Genomic DNA, 25,769 nt, shown 5'->3' on the forward strand with positions numbered 1-25,769 from the left:
ATGTCAGTGGAACTCAGTGTTAATAATTGTCATTATCATAATTGTCATTACCAGTCATAAGGGTAGGAATTACCCCTTTTTACAGATTGGGAAGCTCAAGACTTAAAGACTAATTTGTTTAATGGGATAGGAGTTAAGCTTACCTTCATTTAAAAGAATCTGTGTAAAATTTTAATTAAAAGACACTAGTTGCTCATTTCAATATTTGAAACAATGTACAACTATATATAGAAAAATATTCCTAGTCACCTGATATACTCAGCCTCAACCATTACCAAAAACCCCATACTTATCTGTCCACACTGTTTTCCTTGCTGACATAACAACCCGCTAACTCATATGTGTATATGTGTGAGGCTTTTTTCCATTTCTGTCTTGTTTTGGTTTGTGCAAATGTGATTTCATTATGTAAGAACATGTTTCTTGTGTTTCTTCCTTAACAAAAGATACTATATGTCCCTCTCTGGATCAATGGGATTTTATGGTTCATATTTTTTTCCTCTACCTCTTTATGCCATGTGGAATTTATTTGGGTAGATACTGGGGAGATGAAATTTTTAACTTTACTTTTTTGTGTGTGCTAATATAAAATAGGCCTCATAACATTTGAGTGTTCAATTTTACTATACTGACACTTCAGTTATTTCTTGAACCAAATACTCAATCGTTTTAAATATAATGCTATACACTGCCAGTTGGTATTTACTCAAAACTATTTATTGGTGACAATTATATAACATCGTTAAACAAAAGAACCTAGAATACTTGTCTTCATAGAACTTGCATTCTAGGTGGGAGGAGGGGGCACTGACATAAGTAAATTTTATACCATTAGAACCTGATAGGGATAAAGGTCCAGGGGGCAGATACACTTCCAGATTAAAGGGGATCTGGAGTTCTGGTGTGGAGACCAGTTGCAAAATTAAATAAAGTGATTAGGAAAGTTCTTGAAGGGTAACAGAATATGGCATTTCAAAATATGTCACTTTGGTATTTTGATTCTGTTCAGCTGAAGGCTTTTGAAAAATAACAAAATTTATGGAGAGGCTTTCTCTGAACTCCCCTTATCTGCCTAAAGACAGATCCTCCAAAAGGAACTCAATTGTCATAAATCCCTTCCCAAGGGAGTTTGATCAATCACAGAAGATTGATTCTTATCACAGAGGAAGAGACTGGAAGGCAACACTATACCCAGATAAACTTTGTCACAAACATTCATACCTCCCATCTATTCTCCTAAGGGTCCGTTCATCTTTCTTAAAAGTCATTTGCTATCTCCTAAGAGGCCTATATCTCCCTCCCCTTTCCCCATTATGATGGTATTCTAAGTATCTCAGAGAGTTAATCTCCCTGGGCCTCTTCCATATATACAGGAGGTATACATGTTAATATACTTCTATTTGTTTTATCTTGTTAATCTGTCTTTTATTATAGAGGTCCCAAACAATAACTCACGAGGATACAGAGGAAATTATGTGTCCTCCCCTATAGTCTCAATGTGAAGGTGATTTTTGAGCAAACACCTAGAATATATGAAGGATGTGAGAGAGGGATAACATGAGCTAGGATCATCCTATGCAAATACCTTGAGGAGAGTAGCCGGTCAGTTCTGGGAACATCACAAGACCAGCGTGGCTGATGTCAGAGATCCAAGGAGAGCCTTTAGGGATGAAGTTCAGCAAAATAAAAGGAGGCTAGTAAATATAGGGCCTTATAAGCCATTGCAGTGGCTGGCTTTTAATCCAAGTTTAATCCTTTCCATGAGAGGTTTTGCACTGCAAAGTAGTGCCATTATTTGACTTACCAGTTAAGTTATTTTGTATGTATTTTTTAAAATAGTGCCTATAAATTTTACTAATGATCGGGATGTCCATTAACTGAGATAGGGAAGTCTCCAGTTCAAGGAGACTGTGAGGCTGGTTAGGGATCAGTTCAATTTAATACAACGGTTACACAAGCAAGTAGAGATGATGAGTAGGCAGTTGTGTCCTCTTAAGTTCACGAGGAAAGTATAAGTTGGAAATATAAAATTAGGTGTCATTAGCATACAGATGGTATTTAAATCCATGAGACTGAAAACGTTAATTCAAGGTGTGAGTGTGGATAGAAAAAACCAAAGGGGGTCCCACAACTGAATCCAAAAGCACACCAACATTAAGACAATAGGGAAGAGAGAATCCGTCAAAAGAGACTGAGAAGAAGCAGACAGTGACTTAAGGAAAAACTAGGAAAAAACAGTGCCTTAAAGGCCAAGTGACAAAAGTATTACCAGAAAAGGAATTGACCCACTGTATCAAAATTCTGCTAGTACATCTGTGTGACTCTGGATTAGGCAAAGGTTTCTTAGATATACCTAAAGCACAAGCAACTCAAGAAAATGTATATAAGTAGGACTTCATTAAAAATAAATATTTCGTGCTTCAAAGGACACTGTTAAAGAAGTGAAAAGACAACCCACAGAATGGGACAAAATACTTGCAAGTCATAAATTTATTTAATTAGTACTCATTATTCAGAACATATCAATAATTTTTGCAACCTAATAAAAAGTCAATCCAATTTTTTGAATCAGCAAAAGGATCTGGATAGCTATGCCTCCAAAGAAAATAAACAAATGACCAATAACTACAGAAAAAGATGCTAACTCTCATTAGTCAGTAGGCAGATGCCAACCAAAACCACAATGAGGTATCACCTCACATCCTCTACAATGGCTAAAATTTAAAATAAAAGACAATAAAAATTTTTTGCAAGGTTATTGAGAAAATATTGCTGGTGGGAGTGTAAATATTAAGGACATTTTGGAACAAAGCCTGACAGTTCCTCAAACCATTAAACATGGTTACCATGTGACACAGCAATTCCACCTAGCTGCATACCCAAAAGATGTTAAAACACAAACACACAAAACCTTGTACACAAATACTCACAGGACCATTATTCATAAGAGCCAAAAAGTGGAAATAACTCACATGACCATGAAGAGATGACTGGACAAATATACTGTGGCATATCCATACAATAGAATAGCGTTCAGTGATAAAAAGGAATGAAGTATAGATATATGCGACATCAACGAGCCTTGAAAATACTATGCAGGTGAAAGAACACAGATACAAAGGGCCATATACTGTATGATTTTCTTTACCTGAAACGTCTATTATAAGCAAATCTATAGAGATACCAAGTAGAATAGCGGTTGCCAGGAGCTGAGGAGGGGACATCCAGTGACTGCTAATGGTATGAAGTTTCTTCTGGGGGTGATGAATATCTCAGTCACAGATAGACTAAGAACTTGCTCAAGGAAATAGCATGATCTGGGATAGATTAATACTTACAACATAAACGGTAGAAACAGACATCAACACTAATGCTTACAGTTTGTCAAGGATGATTTGAAGTTTTTCACACATGTGTTTATTGAGTTCTTACAAGAACCCTATCACATAGGAGATGGGATATACACTCCTTTCTACTAATGGCAAAGAGAAGGAAAAGAAGCTTTAATAACTGTCTTGGCATCTCACAGCCTGCAAGCTGCTGAGCTGTTACTTGAACTGAGACCATTCCCTGCCCAGTGTCCCTGCTTTGCCACCTCCCCACTGTGCTTCGGATCCTCTCATTCCTAACCCTGCACTAGCATATGCCAAATACTTGAACCAACCACTGAAGGGGTTCAGTTCCTCATGTGGAGTTTGGCCCATCTCAGATGGTCAAGGGAAGGATCTCTGAAGTGGGGCAAGACATGGGCACTGTCCCTTTACCCTTGGCTGCTTTACTGCTCTGGACTGGCTTGAGTTAAGTGACAGAGAAGGAAGTGATATTTCTATCCTCTCCATACTCACACTCTTAACCAATCTTTACCTGAATTACTAGGGTTCCAGGGCTCTGGTCACTGCTTTTCAGTAGTTGTTGGGCAAAGAGAGAAGCAGTGGGAGAGTTTTGTGTCTTTGTGAAAAAGCAAACTATTTTCTAAGTTCTATTACTAACAGCTTCAATACCTACACGTTAGAGAAGATGAAGCTACTTCCTAATAGAAGAAAAGAAAATAAGAAATAGGTTGTTTTCTCTGGGTCCTCATAATTATCCAGGTAAATGTAGGGGATCACCACCACTGAAGGAGGGATGCAAGTTAAGGGCAGTGACTTGACACTGTCTATGGTTATGGAAAAATGTTGGGTACAGTCATCATGACGTGGTAAGAAGATGAAAACTACATGTGAGAGTGGGACAGAGACTGGGCAGGTCCTCTTGCATGAGTCCAGCTCTGTACTACTCAGGATGCTAAGGCTCTAACTAAGGCCAGTGGACCAATGGGAGTTAATCCCAATCGATAGGACAGAGTTCTCAGAATAGCTGGGGCTTAATCCCTGAAGCTAGTACAAAATAAGGTGATAAATCTCATTTTGGGTTCTCCTGGAAAGATAAGCAGCCTTCTTTATAGAGGTCTGGAAAGAATAAGATAAATGTATGTCTAAAAATTTTGTGTATTTGGGTTTTGGTTTGAATGTGTCCTCATTTGTTATTTCCATTGTCTTTGCTCATTGATTATTAATTGTGACAAGTAACATTCTAATTTTTGTATATTTCATCTTTTCTCTACCACCTCGTCTTTCAACTTATACAATCTGGCCATGGGGTTTCTCTGAAGCACTAAACTTCAGAGGAACTTGGAATGAAGAAAAGGACAATATCAGCTTCTATAAAGAATTCCTGAAATAATTCATTATGGGAGAAAATATTTGCAGTTTTTATGTGTGATAAGAAAGTTGTATGTATACTGTATGAACAACTCCTACAACTCAATCACAATAAGACAAACTAATTAAAATGTGGGGGGGTGGATTTGAATAGATATTTAACCAAAGAACATAAACTAAGAATGAATAAGCATATAAAATGATCAGCATTATTACTTATTAGGGAAATATAAATTAAAAACACAGTGAGATATCACTTTATAATCACTAGGTTATAATATTTTAAAAAAAGACAGACTGTAAGTGTTGGTGAAAATAAGGAGAAACCAAAACAATCATATGTTCCTGTTACGATTGTAAAATGGCTCAGCCATTTTGGAAAACAGCTTAGCTATTTCTCAAAATGTTAAACATACAGTTTCCTTATGACCCAACACTTCCACACCTAGTTATAGATATAAAGGAAATAAAAATAGGTCCAGACTAAAGCTTGTACATGAATGTCCATATTAGCATTATTCAAATTCATATAATAGCCAAAAGTGGAAGCAATCCAAATATCCATCAACCTCTGAAGAAACAAAAGTGGTATATCCATATAATGGAATGTTATTCAGCCATAGAAAAGGAATAGCATACTGCTATATGCTACTATATCTATGTTCCCAGAAACAATCTTATAATTGCAAAAAACAGGCATAAAATACCTTGCATGGCATGATTCCATTTTTATGAAATGTCCAGAAATACAAATCTAAAGCAAAGAATATAGATCAGTAGTTGCCTAGGACAGGGAGTAGAACAGGGGGCTAAGTACAAATGAACAGGTTTATTTTTGAGTGAGCAATCTTGTAAATTTGATTATAGAGATGGGTGCATACCTTTAAATTTACTAAAACTCACTGAATTGTGCAAAATGATACTAGTGAATTTTATAGTATGAAAATTATACCTCTGTTTTTTTAGAGAGGGAAAGAAAACAGGGATGCCGTATTACTTGCACAACTCTACCCAGGAAGATGGTCTTACACAGAGAATAATATGAATTGCACTTTTGAGGCAACAGTTGTGGCAGTCTTGGGAACAGGGAAAGGATCAAGCACAGCATTCCTCTCCTTTGAGTCTCTGGTACAAAAATTAACAAGACAAACAAGTGAAAGAATATATTGGGGTACAACCTTTTTCCCTTTGCCTCGGGCTACAATATGACTCCATGGAAGACTGGCTGGTCCCAATTTTTATAATAATTTTACGACTGTATATGGGTTTCTCTCTGTATGAAACTGTATTGAGATTTCTCCCAAGAAACAATCTTGAACCCATAAAAAAGATACATGATATGAATCGGACCCTTACAGACCCTCAACGAATGAATAATCTTGCAAACTGATTCTCGTTAAAACATTATATGAAAAAGTAAACCATAAAATACGTGGTAATATTTTAGAAAATGAAAGGTTGTATACTCGCTATTTAGGAAAATGTCCGGGAGAAACCACAGCAAAACCCCGTCCTCAGTCAGGGCCATGGACAGGAAACATTTTCCTTCCCTTGCTCCCAAGAAAACTAAGTTCTCATCCTCACTGTGGACCAGACAGCAACCTCTGCGAGCAAACCTCACATGCGCACCACGGAGACCAGAAATGGCGGTTTCACGCGCCCCCTGCTGACCCAGGGATACAGGAAACAAAGCCCAAACCCAGTTGTTTAAAGCTGACTGTGCCCGTCTCGGTGAATCACTGAAATTCAGTACTCAGATTATTCAATACCATGATTTGGGAATTTCAAACTGAAATGGAGTCCATTGCTATGTGCCAAGGTGGGAATTTATACAGATAATATGAAGTTAAGTTCAAAGTCAATATACAAAATTCAGTTGATTTTCTATGTACCAGTAACAAATATTGAAATATGAAAAATACCATTTATAATAAACTTACAAAGAAAAAAATTCTTACATATAGGTTCAACAAAATATTTACAGATCTCTGTGGGAAAAAATGAAACACTATTGAATGTGATGAAAAAAAATCAATTGAGTTATAATCCTTGTTTATGATCAAGAGACATTATTATTAATCTGTCAGTTCCTCATAAACTGATGGGAAGGACCACTGCAATCCCAATAAAAATCTCAGTAAGCTATTTTGTGGATATTGACAAACTCATTTTATACTTTTGAGTAATCCAAGCAATATTAATGAAGAACAAGTTGATGAACTGACACTTCCCACTTTCAAGATTTATTTCAAACCTTCAATAATCAGGGAAGCATAATATTTTAAAACAAATAGACACATAGATAAATGGAACAGAATGGAGAGTCCACAAATAGACCTACGCAAATACAGACAACTTTACTTTGGTCATAGGAATGAATTCTATAAAGAATTCCTGAAATAATCTATTATGGGAGACATAATTTATTATGGGAGACATAATAATTTATTACCAAGACAGAAAAGAGTCTTTCAGATTTTAGTCTTTAGTCATCACTAAATGGTGATGGTACAAATGGATGACCATACGGAAATAAATGAGCAAAGGCACAAACTTTACATCTTAGACATAAATTCACTCAAAATTGTTCATTGATTTAAATATGTAAATGATCCTGAACTTGTCAAAATTAAATGAAATGATCAAAAACAGAAACTAAACTCTATGAATGACAGGTGAGTAAGCACTTAGTAAATGATTAATCAATATTTTTATTGCTTTTTAAAAAATTTATTTATTTTTAGAGAGAGAGGAAGGAAGGGAGAAAGGGAGAGAGAGAACATAGATGTGTGAGAGATACATTGATTGGTTGCTTCTTGCAAGCTCCCAACTGGGGACCTGGCCTCGCAACACAGGCTCTGACTGGGAATTGAACTGGTGACCTTTTGGTTCACAGGCCAGCCCTCCATCCACTGAGCCACACCAGCCATGGCTGCTTTTCTTAAAAAAACTCAATAATTATAATAATACAGTTAGAAATGGAGGACATTAGTGACTATATAAAGACATTTGCCAGGTCCCCAGGAAAAGAATGGTATAAATTGTTTCTACATTTTCAGCCTTATTGAGCTATAATTGACAATAAAATTGTAAGATATTTAAAGTGTACATCATGATGATTAGGTAGATCAATATATTGTGAAAGGATTCCTTCCATCTGCTAATTGACACATTCGTCACCCCACTACACCTACAGCTGTTATCTCTATCTAAATCTGTATCTATGTATCTACCTATTATATAGTATATAGTTCAGTGAGACCATTTAAGTTCCATTCTTTTTTTTTTGATTCTTTGTTTTCATTAGTACTCCCTGCCTTCTTTTATTTATTATATTTTATTGATTATGCTATTACAGTTGTCCAAATTTTTTCACTCTTTGCCCCCTTCACCCAGCACCCGCACTCCCTCGGGCAACCCCCACACCATTGTTCATGTCCATGGGTCATGTATATAAGTTCTTTGGCTACCCCATTTCCTATACTGCACTTTACACCCCCATGGCTATTCTGTAACTACCTATTTGTACTTCTTAATCCCCTCACCTCTTCACCTATTCCCAAACACCCCCATCCCATCTGGCAACCATCAAAACACTCTCCGTATCCATGACTCTATCTTTGTTCTTGTTTGCTTAGTTTGTTTTTTACATTCAATTGTTGATAGATATGTACCATACTTTGCCATGTATAATGAGCACTTTTTGTCCAAATGTTTGAGCAAAATTAAAATTTCACCAATCCCATAATTTTTCCAAAGGTTCGGCAGTTTTTCTTGGATAAACCCTCAGATTGTTGCAAGTGTTTGGTTAATTTCCAGAGTTCTGAAAAACCAGACTTTGACAATTTTGCCAGTATTTTCATGGGTTTTGTTGAGGATCAGATTACACAGGTTCTCATTCTACCATTCAGGAAGTCCTCACTTATTCTAAGGTACTTAAAATGGATTGTTTAAATTGCCAACCATCTTTGCAGATTTGCATATTTATCCTTTCACTCTGTCACTTTTTGCTTCATGTATTGATATAAAATGATTTTTCTTATCTCTGGTAATATTTCTTGTTCCAGTGTCTGTTTTCTCTGATATTAATATAACTTCTATAGCTTTACTTTGACTAGTATTTGTATGGTGTATATTTTTCATGGTTTGTTTTTTATTCTATCTGTGTCTGTATATTTAAAGTGGGTTTCTTGCCCTGGCTGGTGTGGCTCAGTGGATTGAGCACTGGCCTGCGAACTGAAAGATTGCCAGTTCGATTCCCAGTCAGAGCACATGCCTTCACTCCCAAAGACACCCTCCCCTGCAATGGCTTCCCAGTAAAATGAGACAGTGCCAGAGATGAAGTTCTGGTGGGCCAAGACAAATAGCTAAATGGAAAGTGAACCAGTGATGCATTTGCCATAAAGTCTATAGTAAATTTGATCATACTTTTTCAAAATGTTTTTTTTTTCTTCTTTATGGCACAAGAAGGTAAGAGTTGAGCATTGGTGAAAACGATGTGTGTGTGGGCCGGGAGGAGGCAATTAGTGTTATGAGCACCTTTTTTGACCTTTACAGATTCCCTTCTCCGAAGTCTAAAATGAGTTCTTGATCATTTGTTTGTGTCTTCTTGGGTTTGGGAAGGGCCTCTCAGGAGGGAAAAAGGCTTCAAACAACTGGTGGTCCAAAAACCTAGCCAAGTCAGGCACACCTTTAAAGAAATCCAGGGACAAAGACATGGAGGAAAAAAAAAAAAAAGAAGGCATACTCAGCAACACTGCCAGACATAGCAATGCAGCCACAAGGTCTCCAGAAGAGTAAGAGCTGCATTGTTGCCCAGACTGAGCAGGTAAGCCACAACCCTCAGCCTGCCTACCTCTCTCTCTCTGGCTTCAGGCAGTGATGCCCATGAGGGAGCAACTCTGTCTTGAAGAACAAATGCTGTTCCATCTCAGGGACACAAGTCAGGCCCCTTTGAATACAGCTTCAGGCACACCCTCAAGGTCAATGTGAAAAAAGGATACCACCCACTGCTAGCTTCTTAACATTCCTTGGTCATCCTGGCCAGACCCAAACTTCAACTATGGGAGTCCACACCATCCATTCATCCTTCTTTCCTTTTTTATTTTTTTCTTCCTTATCTTTTTCTTCTTTTTTCTCCTTCCTTTCTTCCATCCATCCTTCTTTCTTTCAGTTCATCCACCGACTGAACACACTGGGAGATACAGGCACTGGACGTAGCTTCTGCCAGGGGGCACTCTACTCCTCCAGAATTTGTTTTCACACCAACACTGTGCAACCATGTTGGTCACCATGAAGCCAATTGTGCTAGTTTTCCAGCACAATTGAAGAGCCAGCATCGAAGGCTGGAAGCTAGGCTCCTATGAAGGCCAGAGGAGTGAAAGACCAAGACAGGAAAAAAAAAAAGAAGTTGGGGAGCCCACCATCTTTCTCTCCCCAGATTATGCAGATCACAGACCTCTGTGTTGCTCCTTCTGCCACCAGTGCAACAACAGCGACAGCCGCCAGCTACGCTACCAGTCTCGCCATAGCTGCAGCCACAGCTGCAGCCACAGCGGGGGGCATCAGTATGTGGTAAGATGCTAATAATGACAGTTAACAGAAAATGTTTAGGTATTAAATCATAGTATAGAGATACAGGTATAGGCTTTAACTAAATTTTTCAATTGATTTGGTTGTCATGTAGCTGATAGTCAAAAATTAAGAAAGTATGTTAGTCATTTCCGGGAGGCCTGACTGCAAAGCAGGTTCCAGAAAAAGTATTTAAAAGTACATCTTGCTGCTCTGGCCAGGGGGCTAAGTTGGCTGGAGCATTGTCCTGTACACCAAAAGTTTGGGGGTTTCGATTCCCAGTCAGGGCACTTGCCTAGGTTGTGGGTTCGATCCTCAATCAGGACACTTATGGGAGACAACTGATCGATGTTCCTCTCTTACATCATTGTTTCTTTCTCCCCATTCCTCTCTCTCTCAAATCAGTAAAGATAATAGAAAAATGTAGCTAAGATAGCATAAAACAATTATAGCTTAAACAATAAGAAAGGTCACAAGATGTTTAGTTTCTGCAGTTTGCTTTAAGGATAACATCACAGATGCACAGTCATGAGATGTTTTGCAGAATCTTAATTCTTCATCCTAGCAAGATCACCCAAACTGTTACAAAGGCTCCCAACAAGATGATGTCATTAACTAAATGAGACTGAGGAAAATCAGTAAAGCTTGCACAGGAACTAATCAGCTTCACTCATGACCTCTAACAATTAACCCTCAATGATTGCCTTTAAAAGCCCTTGATTAAAAGCCTTCTGAGAGTTGAAATTTTACTCTGTTTTCCTTGCTGCACAGCCCACAAATAAACAGCTGTAATTTCACAACTGCAAGCTTAGTGTTCTGCTTTTGCCTCTGCTGCACTTTTGAGTGGTAGGCCCCTTTTGGTTCTGGTAATAAGGTGGGTACACTGGGCACCTCTATGATCCAAACCAGATTGTGGAGGGAGGGGGTGGAGTCAGGTGGGAAAGGGGAACATGAAGATACAGTGGTACCTTGGTACTCGTCGTTAATTTGTTCTGGAACTCGTGAGGGTGCCAAAACCAACAAACAATGAGTGCTGCAACATTTTTTTTTCTTGTCAAAATGTGATGAGTACAGGATTTGACAAGTTCTGAAGCCAACAAAGACCAAGGTATGACGGCACATGATTACCTCTGGAGATGATGGTTGTGTCAACCATAAACCCATTGACCTCCCCCAAACATTGACAGAGGTGGGCCGTGCCCTGGCGACACACCCCAGGTGTCTTTGACTCTCCCATTACCTTCCAGAAATGTTTCAAAAAATCTGCTTTCAGGTCCTCCTTTCCACAATTCCTACTCCACAGCGCCCCCTTCCCCACAACTTAATGCTGGCTATCAAAACAATTACTTTTCTCAGGTACCTGGGCCAGTTGTAGAAACTGCTACCTCACAGGTCAGGTATACCAGTTGCCAAACACCCCCCTTTTGAGATAAGACAGAATAATCCTTCTCAGAAGTGTTCCAGAAGCATGGGCTTTTTTTCCCCCCAGAAATTCTTTCACCGACCTATTCTTGCCCCCTGGCAGGAACGGCCAGCCTCAATTGGACAAAGCAGACAAGGCATATATGATACCCCTCTGTATCTGCCTGGCATTTGTGGACTTACAAAGAAGTTAAAGGGAAAGCTTGGTTTGAAATCCTGCTGGCTACCTAGTACCTGATCCACTTCTCACTTCCTAGTCATTTATTTATCACAAAACAAGTGCCCTGGAGAGCAGGAAATTATGCCTTGGACCTTAAGGCTGAGGTCCAGAGAAAGTGGATGGAATTAGTCCCAGTAGGACTTACCTACATGGTGGGTCCTTGCTCTCTAGGTGTCCTGCCTAGGATGGCAAAGTCTTTCACAGTTTTCTGTCTTGACAAGGATTTTTCGCTCATCCTGGAGGGAAAAGTTCAAGCCATGATGTTAGGATGTGTTTGTTAAAAGTAATAATTAAGACTGGGTGGAACCAGCTGTGAGAAATCTTGGATCTGTTCTATAGGCCTCAGTTGGCAAACAGGGCCCAGTTGGAACTGCTTGGATTTGTCAGAGACTTTGTCAGGTACTTCGGGGAAGGAGGTCTGGTGTGTCATTGACTGTGACTGGGGCCACAGTGTTTTGTGGTGAGAAGCAGGGCTTTCTAGAAAGAAAACATGAGACCAATACTGTGATAAGAACTGAGTTAATTTGGAGGTGGAACTGCCTGAGTTGGTTTCAGGGGCAGGTGCTGTGACTGGATCTTAAGGAAGAAGGTTAGAAGCACTTGGAGTTTAATTGCTTGGAGCCTGGACTCTGATAGCAGTTGTGTCTGAGTTCCATCTTAGGCATATGCCACAGGTATACCCTTGGCTTAATGAAGGGAATTCTCCCCATAAGACCATTGTTACCTGCAGAGTGGAGATGAACATAAAAATTCTAGCTGGTTTTTTAAAATAAGCCAGAAGAAATCTTTTGGGGGTCACAGTCAAGAATTTCATATCCAAATCACAATAGGCAGTATGATGATTGCCAACCCAAGGTCTGAGGAACTCACAGACAGGGTGAGAAAAATAAAAACTAGAGAGAGAGGGGGGCACTTTCCAAGCAGTAACCCTTGGCTACAAACACATTCTCCCCTGGAATGACTTCCCAGTAGAATGAATGAGAGCCAGAAGAGAAAATGCTGTTGGGCCAAGGCAGAAAGCTAAACTACAAACAGACCAAAGGTGAATTTGCCATAAAGTCTACAGTGGACTTGATCATACTCTTCCAAAGTGGTTTTGCTCTTCTTGACCATAACATGACGGTAAAGTGTTTAGCATTGGTGAAAACAGGGTGTGTATGTGTGTGAGTTAGACTTAGGAGGACCTTCTCTGACCTCTTGAGGCCCCTTTCCACAAAATCTAAAATGAGTTCCTGATAAAGTGTTTATATACACTTGTACTTTGGAAAACCTTTCAGAATAGAGAGAGAATGCTTACAACTTGCAGTTTGAAGCCTTGTCCAAATCAGACACAGCTTTAAAAAAAAAAACCCAAAAACAAAAGCACTAAATGAAAAGAGAATAACACTGAGAACATCATCAAACACAGCAGTACATCTAGAAGGTCCTGGAAAAAAAATTGAATAGTGCATTAACGCCCAGGCCCAACAGCAAGCCTTGTTCCATGGACAGCTCCTTGGGACCCAGCTCTGTCCCGGCTTCCAGGTGCTAAAGGCCACGAGGGAGCAATACCACACTGAAAAACACAGTCAGTACACCCCCTGGGTCATCAGTCAGTCCCCTTTTGGGACAGTCTTAGGCACACCATAAATGCCACCTTCAGGATGAGATACTAGCGCTAAGCTGCCAATCCATCTTGTTCAGCCTAGGCAGGCCCCAGTTTCCTTCACTTTTGTGAGCCTAAAATCCAATAATTTTTCTGTCCTTAATATTTTCCCTCATCCTTATCCCTTTTTTCCCTTCCTGTTTCCCATCCGTCCTTCCTTCCTTCTGTCAATTTATGGGCTCAACCTAAAAGAAGGCATAGGTGACCAGGCCACCCTGGAGGACTAGACCCAAGCTGTGCCTGTGTCTGCTCACCACCAGAGAGCAACCTTGCTCTCCCAGAGTTGGGCACAAAATCACTTAGCAACCATAGTGGACACTGTGAAGTCAGCTGTGCTGGTTTTCCCCGCATGCACCACTGGAGGGCCGGCTGGGCTCCCTGAACGAAAAGAGGAGTGAAAGACAAAGGAGATAGAGGATAGTGGCGAGAGTGCGCCCAGATCTTTCTTGTCATATTTTCTAGATTGCAGATCCCTGGATCTCTGCTACTGCCACTGCAGCAGCAACAGCCACAGCCAACACAGCTGCAGCCACGGCTGCAGATGGACTTGGTGGCAAGAGGCGGACATGTCGAGTACTTCTGTGACCTAAATATGATTGGGGTGTGTGGGAATGGGATCATAACAGAGAAGGAGGCGGTGAAGATCCCCGAGTCCTGCTTGAAGTGATGGTCGTGTCAAGCAAAAATCCATTCCCTGAGACAGGCACCTTGTCTAGACAAGGGCAGAGTAGGGCCATACACTAATGACATAATCCAGGGGTCCCAGCCTCTCTATTTGACTCCCTGGAAGGTTTTGAAAGCAATTCTCCTTTCAGGTCTTCCTCCCCACTGCTGTGCCCCCACAGCCTCACTGCCCCACGTTCTCACCAAAACTGTCACTTTTCCTGAGGACGTGGGACAGGCTGTGTAAGTCAGTATTTTCCATGCCAAGCACACCAGTTGCCAGGTACCTCCCTCCTGGGATAGCGGCACTGATGCTCCCCGGAAGCCTTGTTTTCTTTCTCAGTTGTTTTACTGACCCATTCTCCTTTTAAAAACTAAACATTTTACTTTGAGATCATTGCAGATTCACTCACAGTTGCAGGAAATAACTCAGACATCCCATGAGGCCTCTTGTTAGGGGCTCTGGTGCAGGCCTTCAATCAGTTCCCCTAACGGAGTACAAGTCTACAGTACTACATCACAAGGAGGAAATTAACATTGATACGATCCACTCATGTGATTCCGATTTCACCAGTTCTACACCTGTATACACACCCATGTGTGTAGTTTAGTTCTATGAAATTTTATCACCTGTGTAGGCTTGTGTATCCACCACCATGGTCAAGACACAGAACAGTTCCAGCACCACAAGGATCCTTCCTTCTGGCCTTTTGTAACCGTGCTGACCTTCCCCATTGGCCCCCTGCCTCCGTTGCACCCTCACTCAGTCCCTAACCTCTGACAACCTGCCAATTTTTGGCAACCTGTTCTAATTTTCTATACTTATATCATTTTAAAATGTTACATAAATATAATATCATATCATATATGATACCGTTAGGGATTGACTTTTTAAAGTCAGCACAGTCCCCTTAAAATACATCCAGGTTGCTGCATATATCAATAGTTTATCTTTTTTTATTACTGAGTAGCATTACACGGTGTGGATGTGCCACTGTTTGTTTAACCATTCACTCATTGAAAGATATATGGGTTGCTTCTAGTGGTTGGCAATTAAGAATAAAGCTGCTATGAACTCTACCATGCAGGTTTTTGTGTAAATTTAAGTTTCCATTTCTCTGGAACAAATGTCCAATGGTACAATTAATTGCTAGATTGTATAGGATTTGAGCCATTCTTGACCCTAGTTTCAGAGACAGCCAGACTTCCTGCCACAAAGCTGGCAAGATATTTGCTGCTCCTGTTTCTTGATCTGGCATCTATGAACTTTAAAAGAGGGACGGGGAGAATTTGGTCTCTAATAATGTTGGCCATCAGATATCCAGATGCCTTTCATGTTTTTAGTCATGCGTTTTTTCCCAGGACAAGTGTTCTAAAAAGCAGGAATTCACAGCTTGTATCTAAGACACAAAATGCAGAAAAACCTGTTTGCTTAGTGTACAATTATTGCTGCTAACTGCGTGCCTTTCTAGTTCAGCTCTTGCCTAGGGGACAATTCATCAGTTAAGTTTAATTTTTATTTTTCTCCTTTGTCCAATGGGGGGAAAAAGCTTCATTCCCCACTCCTCCTCTAGTAAATGCTTTCTTGCATGTTATGCACTTCCAGTAGCTTTTGCATAAAAATGGCCTGTCTTGGCTCATGCTGCAGACTTTCCTAAAATCTTTTAGACTTTCACGAAAAACAAACAAGCAGCATCTGGCCTCAGTGTGCCCCAAACCTCTTGCTAAGCAGCCCTAAGGCTGGCATTAGCAGCAGCTGGCCTCAGTTGACAGCTTAGCCCCTCCCAGGCATCTGCAAGCCCAGCACAAGCTGCAACCATCTGCAGATCTCTTTCTAGCCCATACCAGGTGACACCAGGCAGGGCACATACAATAGCTGATCTTGGCCTGCACCAGAGCCCCTAACAAGAGGCCTCATAAGCAACACACCGCTGGCCAGCTTCAGACCTCACCACAGCACTCCCTAAACACCTCTACAAGTGACACACCCAAACGGTGGACTTGGCAGGAACCAGAAACCTGATAAAGCGACTCCTGCTCCGTAGGGTCAGTCCCTGCACATGAGCTGCTCCGCTGTAGTCAGAGCCAGTCCTTAAAACCAATCAGCCTGAGGTTCAATCCTTCCCACTAACATACAAACACCATTCCAGGTTCAACTATGACAGGAGGGCACACATAGCTCACACAAGGGACACACCTGGAGCACCTGGCTCAGGTGACTAGGGAGACAGCACTACTCAGCCCCACAAGACACCTACTACATAAGACCACTCTACCAAGACCCAGAGATGCAGCAGCTCTATATAGAAACAGAGGGAGGCAGCCAAAATGAAGAGACAAAGAAACTCCAGAAACAGAACTAAACAAAATAGAGACAAGCAATCTACCAGATGCAGAGTTCAAAATATGGTTATAAGGATGCTCAATGAACTTAGGGGAAGAGCAGATAAACTCAGAACTTCAACAAAGAGATAGGAAACATAAAAATGGAGATAGAACACATAAAAAAAGTCAGGAATGAAAAATACTGTATTTTGTCATGTATATTTTTGCCCAAATTTTTTAGGGTAAAATACGGATGTGCATTATACATGGGTAGTATATGAAATGCGTTGTATCTGTTCTTGTGTTTTGTAACTATTTGTTACATAAAATTTCTTGTACCATAATATGTTCAAAAATAAATGCTAAAATTCCCTTGTAATACAAAACATAAGTATCTAAATACAAATGAATAAAAAGCTGAATTAAAAAATTAAAACAAAAGATTTTTTTTCCTGAAAGTTTTGGGCCAAAAAAGTGGATGTGCATTCTACACAGCTGAAATATGGTGCACTAGAGGAACTCAACAGAAGATTAGATGATGCACAGGAACACCCAATTAGAAGACCAAAAAGAAAAAAAGAATCTAAAAAAGTGAGGATAGCCCTGGCTGCTGTGGCTCAGTGGATTGAGTGCTGGCCTGCGAATCAAAAGGTTGTAGGTTCGATTCCCGGTCAGGGCCTATGCCTGGGTTGCAGGCCAGGTCCCCAGTAGGGGGCGCATAAGAGGCAACAGCACATTGATGTTTCTCTCCCTCTTTCTCCCTCCCTTCCCCTCTCTCTACTAATAAATAAAAAATAAAAAGTAACTCTTTAAAAAAATGAGGATAGTTTAAGGGGCCCCTGAGACAACATCAAGTGTACCTTAATTTGCTTCATAGGGGTATCAGAAAGAAAAGAGAGAGGGCAAGAAATTAAAAACCTATTTGAAGAAATAATGACTGAAAACTTCCTCAACCTGGTGAAGGAAATAAATAAGTCCAGGAACCACAGAGTCCCAAACACGATGAACCCAAAGAGGTCCACACCAAGACACATCATAATTAAAATATAAAAAGGTTAAAGACAAAGAGAATCTTGAAAAGAGCAAGAGAAAAGCAGTCAGTTACCTACAAAGGAGTTCCCGCAAGACTACCAGCTTATTTCTCCAAAGATACTTCAGCCCTGGCTGGTGTGGCTCAGTGAATTGAGTGCCAGTCTGCGAAGTGAAAGGTCGCAGGTTTGATTCCCAGTCAGAGCACACATGTGGGTTGCAGGCCAGGTCCCGGTTGGGGACATGTGAGAGGCAACCCATTGATGTTTCTCTCACACACTGATGTTTCTGTCCATCTCTTTCTCTCTCCCTTCCCCTCTCTCTAAAAGTAAATAAATAAAATATTTTAAAAATTTAAAAAAAGAAATTTTGCAGGCTAGAAGGGACTGGTATAAAATATTCAAATTTGCTGAAAAGCAAGGTCCTAAAACCAAGATTACTCTACCAGCAAAGCCATTATTTTGAATCGAAGGACAGATATAAAGTTTCCCAGACAAGAAAAAGCTCAAGGAGTTAGTTCGTCACCACCAAACCAGTATTGCAAGAATTACTAAATGGTCTTCTTTAAGAAGAAAAACAGGATAAAAAAATAAGAATACTAAAACAGCAATAAATACACACCTATCAACAATTACTTTACATTTAAATGTATTAAATCAATCAAAACACGTAAGATGGCGAATGGATAAAAAACAAGATTCATACATATGCTGCCTACAAAAGACTCACTTCAGATTGAAAGACACACACAGACTGAAAAAAAGTAGAGGGATAAAAAAAAGGTATTTTATGCAAATAGAAACAAACAAAGCTGGGGTAGCAATACTTATATCAGACAAAGCACACTGTAAAACAAAGGCTATAACAAGAGACAAAGAAGGACCCAAATATTCTATGTCTGGGTATTTATCTGAAGAAACTCAAAACACTAAATTGAAAAGACATATGCATCTATATGTTCATTGCAGGATTATTTACAATAGCAAAGATATAGAAGCAACCCAAGTGTTCATTAATAAGTGAATGAATAAACAAGAAGGGACATATACAATGGATTATTACTCAGCCATAAAAAAAAATGAGCCCTGACTGGTGTGGCTCAGTTGGTTGAACATCATTCTGCAAAGCAAAAGATTACTGGATCGACTCCCAGTCAGGGCACATGCATGGGTTGTGTGTCTGGTCCCCAGTTGGTGATGTGCGAGAGACAACCAATCGAAGTGTCTCTTACACATCAATGTTTCTCTCCCTCTCTTTCTCCCTCCCTTCCCCTCTCTAAAAATAAATAAGTAGAACCTTAAAAAAAATAAAATCTTGCCATTTGCAACAACATGGATGGACCTAGAGGGTATTATGTTGACTGAAATAAGTCAGACAAAGAAAGACAAGTAGCATATAATTTCACATATATGTGGGATATAAAGAACAAAATAAATGAACAAAACAGAAACTCTTTGATACAGAAAACATTTTGATGGTTGCCAGATGGCAATAGGGTTGGGGAGCTGGGTGAAAAAGTGGAAGGGATTAAGAAGTCCAAATTAGTAGTTACAAAAATCAGGGGGATATGGGGTATAGTAGAGGGAATATAGTTAACAATGTTGTAATGGCTATGTTTGGTGTCACCAAAGTGCTGGACTTGTCTTAGTGATCACTTTGTAAGTTATGTGGATGTCTGATCACTGTGTTGTACACCTGAAGCCAATATAGTATGTTGACTGTTATTAGAAAATAAAAAAAAATTAAAGAAACTAGCACAAATCATTTTCTATAAGACATGGCCTAAAGATTATACACCCCCCCAAAAAAAACTGAAGTATTAAATAACTTCAAATATCTTTTAAAAGTTAATCACAGATCGCCCTAGCTGGTGTGGCTCAGTGGACTGACCGCTGGCCTGCGAACCAAACTGTTGGCAGTTCGATTCCCAGTGTAGGGCAAGTGCCCGGGTTGCCGGCCTGGTACCCAGCATGGGGCATGTGAGAGGAAACCACATATTGTTGTTTATCTCTCTCTTGCTATGACCCGTACAGAGTGGTCCCTGAGTAGAAGCAATGGGAGATTGAGAAAGGACGACACAACACAAGACAGTTTAGAGAAAAGCAGGGGCCAGGTGGGACATTGTCCTCTGATGGAGAGACAATGACAATGACCATGGTCTCCACATTTATTTCATAGGGGTTGGTTAGATAAAGCTCAAGGGAGTTTTGCAGACTTAGGGGAACGCTGTGTGCAAGGATTGTTCCGTTCCCAGGCTATCTACATCATAAAGCTTTCTTCTGCAAAGGTTGCGGTCGGTCGTCTACAGCAGAAGCTTGTGGGTACCTACTCCCTTCTCAACCCCCGCCCCCTCTGGGCTTGGGCTGCCTTCAGCTGCCAGCTTGCTCTGCCTTGAAGGTACAAGCGGTCGAGCGTGGCCTTGCCAAGCGCTTAACCTGGCTTTTGACGTCAGCCTTCACCATCCCCCACACTCTCTTTCTCCCTCTCTTCCCCTTTCTAAAAATAAATAAATAAAATCCTAAAAAAATAAATAAAAAAAAAGTTAATCAGAGATCTAGACAGTCATAAGAACCAAAAGTAATTTATTTACAAAATTTCTTACTTAACCAATGGAGAGAACCAAGATAAAATATACCAAGAAACAATCAACTATGACTCCACTCATAGTCTTTAAGCCAGTTGATACAAGAGAACAACCAGAGCAGTTCCTGATTACTAGGCTACAAAAAAAAGTCCTTCTGCATGTCCTTCAAATGAACAAGGACATACATTTAACCAGTAGCATCACGGTACGTGTAGACTCAGTTGAGTCACAGTTTCTAGGATGCTATTCCCTCTCTACCTTACATAGATGTTTCACCACTTTTGTTGATTCCTTTGTTGGCTTCTTTCTCTTCTTCCCCATTGTTGGTTTTCTCTTGTTCTCCTCTGTTGTCTCCTTTGTCTTCTTCTTTGTCCTGAACACCTGTATAAACTGCTTTGTTATGTCCTTCCCGGTTACGAGCAATTTCAATGGCCAAAAATTGTATCCTGGGGGCTGGAAAGTTAATATAATTGATTATTGTCTTAGTAACAATTTCTCTAAACCGACTGGAAATCTAATGACAAAAAGTATAGTCATTAAGTTTCAGAGATGTGAAATGCTAATCCTATACCAAATAAGGTGAAAGTACTTAACTATCATCTCAGTTACTCAGGTATTAGTAACATGATCTTTAAAGATATAATAAATAAGATGACCCCCAAACTATCCATGTAAACCATTCATCAGTAAAACTAGATCCCTCAATCACCTGGCAGTGAAACAATTCCAGGGGCAAGAAACTCACCAAAGATGGTGTTTTCCTCAGTGTAGCCTTGAGAACAATCCAGTCGCAGCAAAGTACCATAGTTAAAGTCTTCTATAACCCCATCAAATTTCAAACAGAATGGTCTCCACTTCTATAAAGGCAAAAAAAAAAGGTGCCTTATCTTACCAATGCAGGCCCAAAGAGGGGCTTCCACTTTCTCAGTAAGGCAAATAACCATAGTGAAAGAGACTAGGTTTGAACTGACTGCTTGTTTCACTAGCAACAAGTTTCTGCACTACCTACTGTGTCTTTAGTATTTTCCATCATGAACAATATTTTTACCTGATAAAAATACTTAAATCCTTGACTACAGAATCAAAATTTGATTTTTTAAATGGAGTCTTTGTTTTGTTTTTAGTAATTGGCTAGCTCAGCCCCAAATGATAATTCATCCCCATTGAAGTACAAATGACACAAAGAAAGCAGGAATTTTGCCCAAAGTCACGAAGTTAAATTTTTAGAAAGAAATCCATTTAGTAAAGGTAACTTTCCAAAGATCACCTGACATCCTGCTAAGAGTTAAAAGTTTACATTCTTCATAAGTCAAGGGTCTACTCTCAGGGAAATATTTTCCCAATTATAAGAGTTGTAGCCCTGTCCCGTAATTCAGTTGGTTAGAGCATTGTCCCAATATGCCAAGGCTGTGGGTTCAATCCCCAGTCAGGGCACATACAAGAAGCAACCAATGAATGCATAAATAAGTGGAACAACAAATTGATGTTTCTTTTTCTTTCTCTCTCTGTACCCGCCTCTTGTTCCCTCTCTTTCTCTAAAATCAATAAATAAAAAAATTGAAGAGTTTTAGTGCTCTGTAAAAATACAAGCTAATCAAGTAAACAATGCAAAACAAATTTTTCAATGATCTTTGGCATGGTCTGTGATGATGTCAACTTAAATCCAGAGAATCCAAACACCTTCCTGTACCCTATTTGTCAATCTTCCATCCAAGTGTTCTGGTTCAACTACTTACATAAATAAATTTATTCTTCCTCCCTTGAAAGGCTGGGTGGTTAATAATGAAATGTCCAAGTCAAGAAGGTGGAAAAAATAAATTCAATGAACATTAAAAAATCCAAAAACAAGAAAAAGTCATTTCATAACTTATTTATTAGTTGACGACAACTACATAAGACCACTGGTTCTTTATATATTTTCCTTAAAAGCCCCTCAAAATTTAAATGTATAAAAATGTATTCACCATTAATAACTGTTGATCAGATGCTAGGCAATATCTGAGAGAGAATTCTTACCTCTTTAGCTGATGCTGACTTGAGTTCTTCTGGGTCCAATACATCTATCCTGAGTTTCTCAAAATTTTTCCGAAATTCAGAATAGATTTGGTCATCCACTTTGGTGAGTTTCAGGAACTGTGGGTCAACTGATGAAATCAGCTGCCAGGTAATAAGATAACATACATATGGTAGTCTCTATTTTACTACACTTCTATTCCCTCTTCTCCGTAAAACTCTTATGGTTCTCAGGACCGAAGAGTTCATTAGGAAGTACAGAAGGTTAGGTTGTGGATGAAATTGTGACCTAGTTTTAATGGGCCATAATATAATACAGTCCATTTCACCACGTCAAACACTTTTGGCCTTGGTACCGACTGGCTATTGCCCTCTGTGGATTGTTCATTCAGTCAACGAACATTTATTAAAGTGCCTACAATTGGCCAGGCACCTTTTTGACAGTTAGCAACAGAACTCTGGGCAAAGGAGATCAACTCCTCCTCACTGTCAAAACAAAATTCACTTCCATCCCCCTGTTCTCTGGTAAGGGCTTACAGTAATATTTATCTCCAAAATGCAATTGTTTAAATTGCTGAGAATAGTGATTAGCAGAGAATCATACAGCACATGTTTAATTCTGTTTAATAACGAACACTGACAACTCACTTTGTAATAGACTTCAGCATGCTGCATTGCTCGCATGGCCCATGCCATCTCAATATCAGGCTGCAAAGGAGTAAAGAATGCCAGGTCAGAAATCTCCCAACCTGCTACTAGAGAACAAATTAAGAAAGTCTTTGGTTGTCTTGTTAATGCTGAAGAAAGCTAGCAAACTTAGTGTTACTGTCAAAGGATAAAAACTGGATTAATAGGTGTGAACAATAAAATCATTCTTTGTACTTATGACAAACAAAAAGCTACCCACACAGTCCAATAAATAGAATGAGCCACTGACTATCTTTTCCTGGAAGCTACTGAAAGTGTGAGAGACTAAATAAAACAGTAGATAAGTGGCATTCTCAAGACTGAGTTAAACCTTTGTAAAATTGAAATAAACTCACATACACAATTGAATTATTGAAACAAAATAAGATAATGGAAGTGAAATTACTCTTCACTTTTAAGAGTGTAGCAGGTCATAATTTGTGTTTATCTGATAGCTAATTCCTCACCCTATAACACTTAGAAATTAGACAGTATCATGAAGCAGGCTAGTTTATAAATATGCTTTACCAAGCATCACCATTACAATCTCTCACTCAAACTGGAGGGATCTATTTTACTGACTCCAGAACAAGCCAGTTGTATTTTACCTCCAGGCCCTTTGCCTGACTTACACTTCATGTCCTTTGCCCACCTACACTTGGAGGATCCAGTCTGAGATCCACTATCTCAGTGAAGTCTTCCTCTACTGTCTGGACTGTCCGGGTCCTAGGGGTTTATTCTTCAGCTAAACTGCTTTGTATTTTATGCCCTGATTCACTCATCTAGCATACATCACATTCTTATTTGAGCGCTACTATTGTTCTCATGTCCCTGCGTCTTGTATCTCAAGTACATCATGTGCTTTCTCCTTAAGAATCTAAACGAGACACGCCATAAGCCAGTGCAACTCTACTTCACAATAGAAACACCTGAGACCTTTACAAATACGGATTCCGGGCTCTCAGCCTCAGATATTCTGACTTAATTGATATACATTACACCCTGTACTTTAGAATCCCTTGTGATTTGAATAACACATCGGGTTATTCAAATGCTTCACAGGGGATTCTAAAATGCAGCAAAGTTTGAGAACTACTTCCATTGGCAGTAGTCCCGCGTTTGTGGCCCAAAAAGATTAGAATGAACTGAAAAGCGTGGTTTCTGGAGGACGTGGACAGGGTCTACATAACATATCACGACACGACGTTACAATTTCGTGGCAGGCCCCGCAGACATCCCAGACTAGCTAGGTGAATGGGAGCTGTCGGTGAGTCATACTCACATCGTTGCCGTAAGACTCAGCAGGGAGAGAAAGAGCATGTGCCACTGACACCACTTCCCCGGACACCTGGAAGGAAAAAGGAGGGCAGGGGGGAGTTCAAGGCTAGACTAAGCTCGACTTCCCGCTTCACCCGACCCCAGAGCAGCGTCTCACCGGCTCTTCATCTCCACTATTCGCCTCCATGGTGCGGCTAACACAGCGAGGCTCCACTTCCCGGAAATGATTTTCCGCGAGCTCTTTACGTAGTTGATTGAAATGGGAGGGCCTGTCAAGAGTAGCTTTCATCCGCCTGCGCCTGCGCGCACCCTCTCTTTCCTGGAGGAGGTAGACCCTGGCCCCTTGTCACCCGCCCTGCGCAGACTCAAAAGTGACGCGTTGTTGCTAGGCTGGGCTGCTAACGGCGTCTGAAGTGCTGAAATGCTTAGTAGTAACAGGGGTGGTCATGGGAAAAAGCTGAGTTAAAATAATGCAGCTTTCACGTCCCACTGCACCGAGTACAGGCAGAGAATCGAATTCACACTCTCCGTTGGTGAATGCGGGCGCGCGCGCGCGCGCGCGCGCACACACACACACACACACACACACACACACACACACACTAGTACACAGCTGGATTTGGGAGTAACAGAGGGGCTTTGTATGCTGAATATTAAAGAGTTAAAACTTTATCTTAAAAGCAAAGGTAGGCTACTGAATGCCTTTAAGTAAGCTAACCTCACAATCAAACTTAAGTTTTAAGAATATCACTAAAATACATTGTGGACAACAAAATTGAAGGCAAAACTGGAGTCATAAAGACAATTGAAGGCACTGGGTAACAAAAACCTAAGGAAGGCACTGGAAGTTGAGATGGATTTTGAGAATTAATAAGGGAAATTGAATCAATAGGACTTTTTGACTCATTGTGTATGGAAGATAATGAAGAATTAGGATTCCAATATTACTCCCAGGTTGCAGAATAGGATTCAGGAATGAATGTCGTTGAGCTAGAAAACTAAAGAAGAGGGATGATAAGTTTAGTTTGAGGAGGTGAGTTTGAGGAATCTATGGGACATTTGGAGAGAGTTGACTAGTGAGAGAGAGATCTGATCAGAGATATAAGAACCTGACAGCTGATACTTCAGGTTTAATTGAGCCTTCCCAAGGAAACTTCAGAACTCTAAAGACACGAAGATCCACAGGCCAAGGACAGAATTCTTTATGAATAATATAAGGCAGCAAAAAATAGTTGTCGGTGAGACATCAGCAAAGAACCAAGTAAGGGTCTGACAGAAGCTAGAGGGTAAGAGAACTTCCAGGTAGAAGTGGTGAACAGTGTCTAACACCCTGGGTTGAGTACACTAAGCCCAGAAATACTGAGGGGTCATTTACAACTTTAGCAAGAGCAGTTTTGGTGGAACAGTGAAGCCAGGTGTCAGATGACAGTGGATTGAGAAGGAAATGAGAGTTAAATGGCCATAGTATGTTTTTAAAAAATAGAAAGAGACATGAGGCCCAGATACTTTTTAAAAATTGTGGTAAAACACACATAACATAAAAATTTACTATCTTAACCATTTTAAGTATACAGTTCAATAGTGTGAAGTACCTCCACATTGCTGTGTGACAGAATCCAGAACTTTTTTGAA

The 25,769-nt window shown here is 40.0% G+C and overlaps 1 protein-coding gene across 1 annotated transcript; it reads right to left on the reverse strand.

The window, feature by feature from the left end:
• Positions 1–20,141: 20,141 nt before the first annotated feature.
• PBDC1 (polysaccharide biosynthesis domain containing 1) lies at positions 20,142–24,376 on the reverse strand. The gene is made up of 6 exons (XM_054579541.1): positions 24,295–24,376; positions 24,142–24,207; positions 22,821–22,880; positions 22,176–22,316; positions 20,905–21,016; positions 20,142–20,612 (listed from the first exon to the last, which is right to left on the reverse strand). The coding sequence occupies exons 1-6, from the start codon at positions 24,322–24,324 to the stop codon at positions 20,419–20,421; spliced, it is 603 nt and encodes a 200-aa protein (XP_054435516.1). The 5' UTR covers positions 24,325–24,376; the 3' UTR covers positions 20,142–20,418.
• Positions 24,377–25,769: the final 1,393 nt, after the last annotated feature.

This window comes from Pteronotus mesoamericanus, unplaced genomic scaffold, assembly GCF_021234165.1.
Source record: "Pteronotus mesoamericanus isolate MK-2021 breed Mesoamerican mustached bat unplaced genomic scaffold, CSHL_Meso_final contig_55, whole genome shotgun sequence".
NCBI lineage: Eukaryota > Metazoa > Chordata > Mammalia > Chiroptera > Mormoopidae > Pteronotus > Pteronotus mesoamericanus.

Bases quoted from the DNA above. Each gene is read 5' to 3' on its own strand.
- PBDC1 (XM_054579541.1), bottom strand. From the start codon at position 24,324: ATGGAGGCGAATAGTGGAGATGAAGAGCCG. The intron at 22,881-24,141 runs GTGAGTATGACT...ACTCCTTTGCAG, and splicing joins CTGAGTCTTACGGCAACGAT to CCTGATATTGAGATGGCATG. The intron at 20,613-20,904 runs GTGAGTTTCTTG...TTAACTTTCCAG, and splicing joins TGAGGAAAACACCATCTTTG to CCCCCAGGATACAATTTTTG.